At 32.9% G+C, this 11,824-nt stretch overlaps 1 protein-coding gene across 3 annotated transcripts in view; it reads right to left on the bottom strand.

The window, feature by feature from the left end:
- Positions 1-399: 399 nt before the first annotated feature.
- LOC145334786 (uncharacterized) overlaps positions 400-11,824 on the bottom strand; it is a 42,446-nt gene continuing 31,021 nt past the window's right edge. Inside the window, exons 22-34 of one of the 3 annotated variants that reach the window (XM_080180390.1) lie at positions 11,483-11,555; positions 11,079-11,165; positions 10,490-10,604; positions 9,837-9,868; positions 9,039-9,159; positions 7,952-8,100; positions 7,606-7,660; positions 6,706-6,783; positions 5,900-5,959; positions 4,638-4,668; positions 3,756-3,815; positions 3,027-3,072; positions 400-2,611 (exon numbers count right to left, since the gene is read on the bottom strand). In XM_080180390.1, the coding sequence (XP_080036516.1) occupies positions 2,573-2,611; positions 3,027-3,072; positions 3,756-3,815; positions 4,638-4,668; positions 5,900-5,959; positions 6,706-6,783; positions 7,606-7,660; positions 7,952-8,100; positions 9,039-9,159; positions 9,837-9,868; positions 10,490-10,604; positions 11,079-11,165; positions 11,483-11,555 (946 nt within the window). In that variant the 3' untranslated portion in view covers positions 400-2,572. The remainder of the gene's footprint in view (positions 2,612-3,026; positions 3,073-3,755; positions 3,816-4,637; positions 4,669-5,899; positions 5,960-6,705; positions 6,784-7,605; positions 7,661-7,951; positions 8,101-9,038; positions 9,160-9,836; positions 9,869-10,489; positions 10,605-11,078; positions 11,166-11,482; positions 11,556-11,824) is intronic. The other 2 variants (XM_080180391.1, XM_080180392.1) reach the window with 2 other exon arrangements.

Below are 11,824 nucleotides of genomic sequence, written 5' to 3'. Positions count from 1 at the left end.
CCTCCCCAAGAAAATAGCCTAAAACCACCAAAGGACCAGTAGGTATGTTCCCTGAAGAGTAGAATCCAATCGGTTCATTGGTTACCGAGATCTTAAGGGACGGACAGACATCAAGCTACTTTGTATTATAGATATTTTTTGAGGATACCTTATCCGGAAAAGCATCCAATATACAACTTCAGTCAAGCAAAAGAGATATATGAAAAATTATCTGAAGGTTTCGTGATTTTTATCATTCCTAATATCTATAATTATTAATTATCCTTCTTTCTCTCATTTTTTTTACTGAACATTTAATTGTTAACTACTTTGTGTCAATCCATGATTTTTTTGTGTTTCGCTTTATTTGTCATCCTTGTTCTACTGTCAAATCAGTATATAAAAAAAAAAAATTTAAACTACATGATAAAATATATATTTCATAAAAGTTCTTATAATGGCCCTGGGAGTGTTCACAATACAACTAATATAAAATACTTTAATTATAGTAATTATAAAGTGTTGCAGCTGTCTAAAGTGCCTTAGCAAAATTGGGATAGTTGTCACTACTTTTGGCCTACATATTCTATTGACGTCATTTATCTCTTTTTTAGGGGGTTTCTTTCCACCTTCCATTTCTCTTTTCCTCTACTATGACGTCAATAGATGGGTAGGCCAAAAGCTGTAACATCTATCCCCATTTTCCTAGGGCACTAAACACAGCTTCTTATAGCAACTATGAAGTGATCATAATACAACTAATAAACATACTTATATTAAAACAATATGAATTAATAGTTATTTGTCGCATCGTAGTATAGACAGTTTACCACGGATATTAAAATTAAAAAGATTAAATACAGATTTGTTAGCCCTAAGGGACTGAAGTCCCAGGCTAAGAAACTGGTTTTAATTTCATGATTTTTATTTATATATTCGTGGAAAATTTCTGCATTTCGATGTTATACATTATTTTTCAATATGGCTTAGAACCGGTTCTAATCCAACGGATACTTATTGGTTCGAAGCCATACTGGAACATAGGTTACATAGTGATTCGCAATAAATCATTTCTTCAAATTTTCATAATAATATCATTCTTTTTAAATTTTAGCTTAAAAAAGATTTAAAGTGAAAAATATTTTCAACGGCTATTTATACTTTGGAGAAATAAAAAATACTTTTTAAAATCACATTCTACACTAGATTATTTAAAAACGGTTTGAAGCTTTAAATGTTAAGCAGAAAAAATCTGTTATAAAATCAAAATTCGAACCATATATGTTTTATATATTCCGATTAATATTAAAGTTTTTTTTATTACAAAAATTCCAAATAAAAATTCACCAAACCTCATAATAATTCTAATTTTAGACTTTAAAGTAAAATTTAATTTCATAACCTAAGATTTGGCACTAAAAAAACAAATACAAACAAAGTTACAGTGACTAAATTATTATCATATTTTTAAAATGCTTAATAATAAGTAAAATTTCTTTAATACTGTACTTTACATTATTAATATGATATGTAAAAATAACTATAATATTTATTTATCGCATCGTATTATAGACAGCTTTCCACAGATATTAAAATGAAAAGTTACAAAATCAAAACCAGTTTTGTTTTTAATATTCGTGGGAAATTGTCTGTATTACTATGCTATACATGATTTTTCAGTATGGCTGAGTTTTAATTCGTGGGAAATTAATCGGTTTCCTTAGCCATACTGGAATATGGTATACATATATTTATTGGGTTTAAGATAGGTATTTTTTTAAGTTTTTATTTTGGTATAGATCTGTATTAGGGTGGGTCGATTTTAGAATTTCACATTAGTAGACATTGGCAAGGGTTACTGGGCCAATATAAAACCCTGTGAAACTTGAAAGAGGTTTTTTAATCCAAAAACAACGGGCGCGCGGGGGGTATAAAATGTGCCCTTCCCCTTATAAAACCAAAAATTGAAATTCATTCAAACACAGGCATGTTGCATATCAAAATGACCGCATTGAAATGCTGATTACAGATCTGAAAACCGTTTTGAAAAATATTGTTTCAGTCTGAAATGATTTTCAAATAATACCAAAATAAACAATTTTGACTAAATCAGCTGTTTTTAGGTACTTAATGAGATCTTATTCCAACTAGGAGCAATATTTTTCAAAACGGTTTTCAGATTTGTAATCAGCATTTCAAAGCGGTCATTTTGATTTGCAACATGCCTGTGTTTTAAGGCATTTAAATTTTTGTTTTTATAAGGGGGCGGGCACTTTTTATACCCCCCGCGCGCCCGTTGTTTTTGGAATAAAAAACCCCTTTCAAGTTTCACAGGGTTTTATTTTGGCCCAGTAACCCCTGCCAATGTCTACTAATGTGAAAATCCAAAAAAGATTGCAAATCGACCCGATCTAATCTGTATACTTTACTTTATAAAAAAAATAAAACTTATCTTAATCCTAAGTTGAACTTAAAACTAAGTAGGTATATATATTTTCCATTACGGATCAGTATCAGCTTGATTTCCGCTGGATACAAACCGGTTCTGACCCACAATGATATTTTATTTTATTTTTAATTGGTATGAAAATAGTTAACAAATTCCTTTCCAGAAGCAAAGCGCCGCTCTTTCCTGAAAAAAAAATAAGAATTTTGGGTGCTTTCCCAAAAACTGCCTATCGACCACTGATACCCCATTTTCAGATTAGGCCACTTTTAGTTTGTACAACCCAATAATAGTTTGTACAACCCATTGTAATGATAAGAAAAAATGAGAAATAAAAGAGACAAGTAAGAACGAGAGAGACAGACAGTCATGTTAAATCATAGAGAAGCTTTGCTACTAATAAGATTGATCTTTTACCCAGGAATTTTAACGACAAGACAATGGTCGATAAACAAGTATAAATCCCCAATCATAATAAACAAAATTACCCCTTCTCTAGATCAAAACAATTGGTTAAAAACCCTTATAGTTTAAAACGAACCAATAAATTAAAGTATCCAAAATTTTATAGTAATAAAACTTTGAGTACCAGTGTATTTACCTTTAGCTCTTTATAGCTCTCACTTTCTGTTGTCGTTGTCGTCCTTCTAAACATTATACATCTATATAGTTGCTACGCTATTTTTACAAAAAGAACAAGAACAATAAAATAAGAATTGCTTTCCCTTGGGTCCCTTCAGGCCTCTAGGGGCGTAGCCGCTAGTCCTTAAAATCAGGGGCTACTATTCAGCCAATTAATTCGATTTGAAATTGCCGAAAATCATATATTTTGTTGGAGCAATAAGGGACGTGGGTTGTGGGGATATTTTTACTCAGAATTGTTTGTCAGAATCACTTTTCCCTGCTTATAATAAAGTAACAGGATCTCTTTGTATCTGCGTGGGTGTTTGTCTGTCTGTCTGTGTGTACCGAAAGATCTCGCTAACTGCTGAACTAATACGGTTCTCCTTTACTATGTAGCTTCCAATAGGTTCTGGGCAGGTGTATAACTATTTTGCGAAGGATACCAACACTTCCTCCCCCCCCCCCCTCCCAAGAGAAATCGCCTAGAAATCATGTTCTACGAAACTAGCGCCGCTTATCAGCTTTTTTTTGTATTTCTTGTTAATAGCTGATCTTAAAATTAATTTAAAAGATAACTTTTTGCGTCCCGCTAGAGACCTCTAGGGGCGTATCCACTAATTTTAGGGGGGTAAACAAACATCCCTTTACCCCCTCAAACTTTGTCGTTTTTGGTAGCGTAGCTTCTCTTCTACATATATAGTTATACCTTGTAGTTGTAGTAGTTATCAAAATAGGTTCCTCATCTATCCGCGGCTGTCGAACCAAACTAAAAATATATTCATTTCCGCTGGATATAACCAGTTATAAACCTTGAATAATAATTATTGATCGCATCGTTTTATAGACAGCTTTTCGAGGACATACAAAATTAAAATTATAAGAATTAAACCAGTTTTGCTATTTTATATTTTTGCTATATTCGTGGGAAATTGTCTGTAATACGATGCTAACAGATTTTTCAGTTTGTCTAAGTGGAAAAACATTTTGATAAATAGAAATTCTTTCAAATTCAGTTATTTCGCTTTATTATAATAAACAAGATTACCCCTTCAGTCAAATAAATTTATTGGTTGAAATGTTTGGACACAACTAGTTTGAAACTAAAAATTCAAAATCTAATAAAAGTATCAAAAGTTTTTATGCCAGCGAAGAATATAACGTGGTTATAAAACTTTGGGTACCAGGGTGATTTTAAGTCTATTTATTATTTCATTTTTAAGATTAGGCCTTTTGTATAATTAGTACTTTGTAGGATCAGGTCTTTTATAGGATTAGGTCTTTTGTAGGATTAGGTATTTTGTAGGATAAGGTCTTTTGTAGCATCAGGTCTTTTATAGGATTAGGTCTTTTGTAGGATCAGGTCTTTTATAGGATTAGGTCTTTTGTAGGATCAGGTCTTTTTTAGGTTTAGGTGTATTGTTTAAGGTCCTTTATAATTGGGTCTTTTGTAGGATTGGGTCTTTTGATTTGGGTCTTGAATAGGATTGGGTATTTTGTAGGATTAGATCTTTTGTATTAAGTCTTTTGTTATTGTGTCTTTTAGGTCTTATGTAGCAACGCCATATTATTTTGTCCTTGATAAATATACCTTTCTCCTTGCTTTCTCTCTTCTAGCTCTGTAAATCATATTTAAAAATTATATGTAATGCTGATTTTTAACTTTTTTTGACAACATGTTTTTGAATGATATCTCTTTCCTATTAATCTGATTTTTGGAATATTGACATACAGAACAACAAGGTACAATATTAAAAGCATCTCCATAATCAAGTCCTAAAATGTAAGTATGTCCTAATGTATGATCATTTCATCACATTTACAAAGAATTTTGTTTGTACCTAAAAATAAATATTCAGCTTTTTAGGTATTGACACTAGATTAGACTGTATGTTCGTTTTCCATAACGTCTAATTTAAGAGCTTTGCTTTTATTGATGTTGTCATCCTTGTTTGTATCATAGCTCATAGGCATCCAAGGGGGGGGGGGGTAATGGGGCGATTACCTCCCCCAAACGAATTTGGGGGTGCCGTAGGCACCCCCAAAATTTTTTTCATTTTACCCCCCCCCCATTTAAAATTTACCCCTACCCTGGGGGTGCCGTAGGCACCCATAACCATTTAGGAGGGGGTATTTACCCCCCCCAAACAATTTTGGGGGGGTAAATACTCCCCCCATAATAGAAAATCTCTAACAAAAAAAAATTTTTAATACTAAATTTTTGATAAAATTTAAATTACCCCCCCCAAAAATTTTACCCCGGGGGTAAATTTTGGAGGGGGTAAACAAATTTTACCCCTGGCAACAGATTTCAGGGGGGGTAATTACCCCCCCCCCCAAGCAAATTTTACCCCCGGGGTAAAAATTTTGGGGGGGGTAAAAAAAATTTGCGGCGCGCTTCGCGCGCCATTTTACCCCCCCCAAAACCGAATTACCCCCCCCTTAAAAAAATTTTACCCCCCCCAAAAATAAAAAGCTTGGACGCCCCTGTCATAGCTTCTATAAGAAATTTGAAGGATTCAATCCATTTTTAGTAATGAAGAAAATTTTACATATTGGACTGAATTATTATGCTTGTTAACAGTAGACTGTTCTAAAATTAGGGTCAGTCCGTCCGTCGATCCGTCCGCTAGGCACCTATATGATCAACTCATAAATATGAAAGTATGTCCTTTTACTGTATCCTGTATTTACGCAATAATGAAACAAAATTATATACAATTTTGTTTAAAAATCAATGATTTTCTTGCTTTCTAAATTAAAAGAGTTTGTCCTTCCTTCCGATAATAGAGCGTCGTCGCGTTCATGGATGTTTTCAATTTTGTTTTATTTATATTTTATGATTTTCTCCTGCAAATTGTTCTTCATCACAAATAGAATATGTGAAACATAATCTCACTTTCTCCTCCGCACCTAAGAATAAAGTTTTTAAATCAAATAGATTTATTACTTTAGATGGGGTTTCGGACACAATAATTTGTACAGGGCGTTTCAAGAGAAATGTCTTTTTTAAATCTTATTTATGCATAGAAAAAAATACAATTACATGAAATATAACATTTATTTTTCAAATATTTAAATATTACTATTTCAACAAATTATGCCTTACAAACGGTTGTTTCAAAGTGTCTTATTGTTGAAGATTAATTTAAAGGATGTGCAAAAATGCAAATATTTTAAAAATTCAAACTGCGCGGCTTGTGCTAATAGTAGAAAAAAGGTTTTGCATACCGCTAAAAACAATATAATAGAGATAATAGAGACACACTCTTTAAATCAGCCAATAAGAACACTCGAGACATGTCATTGGTTAAATTGTGTACAGATTTTGGTAGGAAAGGACCTATTTTTTTCATTTAGTTCGCATAATGAGTCAGCTATATATAATTGCATTTTCAAACAAATCTTTTCTTGGGTATATTTTACTGTGTATTTACTAGTCTAGCTTGAGGCACATGAAAAAAAAAACCTATAATGAGTTAGCTATGAATAGTTGAATTCTTTGGGATAAAGTTTGCTTTCTAGAAATTATACCCTCGGCGTGTATAACTCTAATGCACAAAACTACCGCCACCCATTTCATATTTATTTAAAATAAAGTGGGGAGAGGGGTTCTGTGGTCGAGAAAACAATTTGACAAAATTGATTTAAAATCTTACTTAATCCAGAATTATCCGCGGCTTTGGTTGTTGTTCTTCTTGTTGTGGTTGTAGTTGTACTCAGTGTTGTAGGCCGTGCTTAACATGGAAACAAGGATTACAACATTCATAAAAGCAAAGCTCTAAAATTTTAGGACAAACGAACATACACACTTGTAGAGTGTCAGAACTGAATAAGCTGAATATGAATGTATAAGTCGAAACAAAATTGTAAGTAAATTTGTTGTAAACCTGCTAAATCGTGTTTAAGGACATACTTAAATTTTCAGACTTGATTATAGATATACTTTGCTTATAACATTGTAACTTGTCATAAATTGTTGTCAAAAAGGTTAAAAATTAAAATGTTTTGAATGGACGTACTGACATTCTGGTAACGATTATAGAGATACTTATTTTTCTAAATCGTAGCTAACTGTTATAGGAATCATCATGCAAGGTTTGAAATTGATAGGGCAATTCTAACATGTCTGAATAAACTAAAAGAGCTAACCGTATATAAACGCTACGCTTTATAAAAGAGTTATTCGCTAAAACCAAATTAGGCATAAATAAGTTTTTTACTGAAACTTAATTAAGCATAAAAGTGATATTTACTGTAGCTAAATTTAGAATAAATGAGTAATTTACTAAAACTAAATTATCATAAATAAGACAGGGACAATGTTTCGTCTATTTAGGTTGTCAATACGGACCTCATTTATTGGTCAGTTTGTTCATTTTTAGGAGGGAATATGATGGGATATAAGAGTGTATTGTGGGTTTTATCATTTTGGCCAGCTGCGAGTATGACCATATTAGATTACATGAAAATCAGGTGCAACAACCAAGTAATAATATATCGATTTGTGCATTGTTTAAGGATAAGGCCTGTTTCTAGGCCAAGGCATCTTCATTTACCTGTCATTGCTTCCTCATAATCAAAATCACATCCAATATTGTTCAAGAAACATAACTGAAATAAAATCATGGAATAGTTATTTTACGCATTGATTTCCGCGGATAGTAAAAAAAAAACGACTTAGCTATATAATCATGGAGAGAGAGGAGATAGTAGACTGTAAAATACAATGGTATACAAAGTTTTATAAACACGCTGGCTTGAAAACTTTGGGTACTTTTATTAAATTTTTTTTTCAACCACTAATTGCAATCTACAGAAGAGGTAATTTTTTGTACCATCATTGGGTATGTACAAAAATTTATCAATCATTGTCTTATCCCTTTAGATCCCGGAGAAGTATACCTTTAACAGATCGCCGGCAGTCAACTTCTTCCGCTCTGGCTTAGCTTCCGTTGATCTGTCAGTACTTGCTACTGTAGACGTACTTGTAGTAGTAGTAGTTGATGATATTGTAGTCAGTTCTATTGATAACAAATCCTCCAAAAACTCATCTAAATCATAATATTATTGGGTAGATGTATTTATTGCCCTATGAAAATGGGGATAGATGTCTCAGCTTTTGGCCTATCAATTTTATTGACGTCAACGCAAAGGCACAGAGAAAGAGAAGAGAAAAAAACTCCCTAGAAAAGAGATGGGGTATAGGGTTTTTCCTGACGTCAATAGAGTAGGTAAGCAGTGACATCTATCCCCAATTTGCTAGGGCACTATAGACAGCTACTATCATTGGGAAATTGAAAGCTAAACAAAGATAACAACACCCATAAGAAGCAAAGCACAAAAAATCATGGATAAGAATATGGACAAAGAGATTTAAAGAGCATATGATAAAATAAAGAATATATTTATTAGAAAAAAATCATGAAACCTCTCTCACGTATCTTTATAGTTTTTAATATTTATATTTTGTATGATACTGACAGAATGACCGTCAAAGTAAAATACATACTGGATGCTCAGACCAAAATATATTAGTTTTGATATTATTTACAAAAATTTAGCTTGACTGACTGACGGACAGATATAGCGAATTATAGAGTAGATTCGCTACTAAAAATATCATTTTGAGACGAAGTGAATTTTGTTCTTAATTTTATCAAAATAATTATAATAATGTCATATTTAAAAACGAAATGCTACGAAAGAAAACTAACACTAATTATAGATTGATATTCCAGTATGGCTTTCAAACCGATAACTATTCCCTGAATTAGAACCGGTTCTCAGCCATACTGAAAAATCATGTATAGCATAGTATTACAGACAATATTCAACGCATATTGGTATAAAAAAATACCAGTTATTTTAGCCAGCGCCTTCGGCGTCTCGGGGCTAACAAAAATAGTTTAAATCTTTAATTTTTAATTTTAATATCCGCAAAAAGCTGTCTATAATACGATGCGATAAATAACAATTATTCAGGACGCACGGAGTCCAGAAAAATCCGCCTTAAAGAAGGCTCTGTCGGGTATTGAACTTCTGCTGAAAAATTTCTTACTGTCACTGTCGCCAGAATCATTCAGGTTGTCCGGGTTGACCGACAGCGGACTGAGAGGTTGGGTGTCTTTTTAGAGTTTGTTGTATAATGTATTTTATGACTAATGAATGGTGTCATCCTTTTTAATTAACATATATTCCAGTATAGCTTTTGAGCCATACTGAAAAATCATCTATAGTATCGTATTATAGACAATTTACTAATGTTATATGTTTTCATTTTATTTTCCGCAGAAAGCTATAATACGATGCGATAAATAGGGGAATAGTCCCTTCCGTGGCAACGCCCCTCAAAGGGCGATTCGTCGTATTTTAAAACGGCTTTTGATATGTTATTTTAGGTTAGGTTAGGTTATATTGGGTTAGGTGATTGCCCCACAGGGTTAGGCAATTGGCCCCGCAGGATTAGAGCCCCCAGCAGGGGCTAGAAGTAGGTAAAAGCTACCGTGAAAAAAAAACGAAGAATCGCCCCTTAAGAAGCGTTGCCACGAAAGGGACTATACCCCATTTTTTTTATCCAGTCTTAACCTTTTGAAAATAAATTATATTACCCCTTAAAAGTCGGACCCCTTTTCGCACCTTAATAGATAAAAATTTTAAACGGCTATAATGTTCCTCTTTTTTTAGCTAGATGAACATTTTTTCAGAAATCCCAATAACTTTACATGATTGTCTTTGAAATTTTAGATAATTGTATTTTTCAATTTGATTTCTAAAATAAGACATCCCTTGCAGCAACCAAAGTTGTAAGTAAAATAGAATCTAAAACAAAATAAAATTCAAATTAGTTTTTTTGTAGACTAAAATTGTGGTTATAGCACTCTATACTTTATAGGCATTCCAAAAATTGGTGTGGGTTAATAACTTAATAATAATATTCTTATTTTTCACTCTGCAGTATGATTCTACAGAGTATAGTTTTAATAGTTATTTCTCGCATCGTATTATAAACGGCTTTCCGCGGATATAAAATGTACAATTAAAAGATTAAAACTAGTTTTTTTAGCCACGAGGTGCCGAAGGCACTGGCTAAAAAAACTGGTTTTAATCTTTTGATTGTATATTTTAATATTCGTAGAAAGTTGGATATAATACGATGCTAGACATAGTTTTTTCGTATGGATGAGAACCGGTTCCTGTCCACCGGATTCGAATGAATACGAGAAATACGATTATAAGATTAAAACCTAGTTTTGTTAGCCCCAAGATGCCAAAGGAACTGGCTAAAGAAACTGGTTTTAATATTTTGATTGTACATTTTTATACTCATAAAAAAATGGATATAATACGATCATGATTTTTTAGTATGGCTTAGAACCGGTTCTAATCCAGTGGATATTAATTGGTTTCGAAGCCAAACTGGAAAATAAATTCAAGCAGTACCTGTGCTTCCTATTTCTGTAGTTGTAGATCTTGCAGTTGTAGTAGTAGTTGTTGTAGTAGTAGTTGTAGTTGTAGTTGTAGGTGTAGTCATAGTTGGAAGTTGAGATGAGGTTTTCTATTTAAAATATACGCCTATAGTTGGTTTCTTAACACCGGACCGCCCCCTATCGCCCCTTAAAGGGGCGAAAACATTTCCTCATGTCATAAGGGGCATTCATCGCCCCTTGAGAGCCAGTGTTACTAAACCGACTATAGATAAAATAATGATAATTTAATTTTAATATTTTATGGAAGCTAAATGAATTTATTTTTAAACCAGATTATCATGTACTCTAATAAAGTGAAACTTTGTTTTCCTACATGTTTTTTCAGTATGGCTTCAAAACCGATTAACATTTGAAAGCATCGTATTACAGACAATTTGCCACGAATATTAAAATAAAATCATAAAAGTGACACCAGTTTTGTCCGCCCTTGCCTTGGGTCACTCGGAGCCAACAAAACTGGTTTTAAACTTATAAATTTTCATTTTTATATCCGCAGAAAACTGTCTATAAAACGATGCGATAAATAACTATGAAATACTTACAGAATTAAAAATGAATGTAGGCTGTTGGTATCTTTGTGTGGTAATGGCGGGAGATGATAACTCATTTCTATCTCGATCATTTAAAACCTTAAATAGAAAATTTGGTGCTTTCCATAAAATTACCTATAGAGCACATAAACCACCTATGCTATGTCCTCACCAACCCTGCGGGGCCACCTAGTACCCAATATATAGCCTAACCTAACATGATATAAAGCAAGAAAATTACAAATCCACCCACCTTTTATTTACAATCTGTTTTGAAGTAAAAGGGAGGGGGGGTGGGCTGTTGGTTCTGTGCTTAAAACTTAGAAATTCAAAATCAATTTGGGGAGAGGGGATAATCACCCCTATACCCTCCCCCCCCCTCTTGGACGTCCCTGCTCTAGATTATCTCTATTTACCTGGAATAATGGATCAAAATAAACATTATCACCCGACTGTTGTCTGTCAAGCATATCTTCAAGACTATTTCCACTGACAAATAAATTATTCAGAAAAAAACTGCGTTTCATAATTCCTCAGGGAAAGAGGGGATGACGTAAAAAATATTAGCCAATGAGAGGCCACTATAAATTTTACCATTGGTCAATTACAGTGTATACTGGCCTCTCATTGGCTATTTTTTTTTACGTCATAATCAGAGTCAGACACTTTTACTAGGTACAGAGGGGATATTGTTCTGTTTATTACACTTGTCTCCAAAGTTTTATAATAACATTTATTATTCATTGGCTTAGCCACTT

This window comes from Acartia tonsa, chromosome 12 (assembly GCF_053477335.1).
Source record: "Acartia tonsa isolate MP-2025a chromosome 12, ASM5347733v1, whole genome shotgun sequence".
Taxonomy (NCBI): Eukaryota; Metazoa; Arthropoda; class Copepoda; order Calanoida; family Acartiidae; genus Acartia; species Acartia tonsa.
The sequence above is the reverse complement of the archived record's forward strand: the minus strand, read 5'-3'. Positions and strand labels throughout refer to the sequence as shown.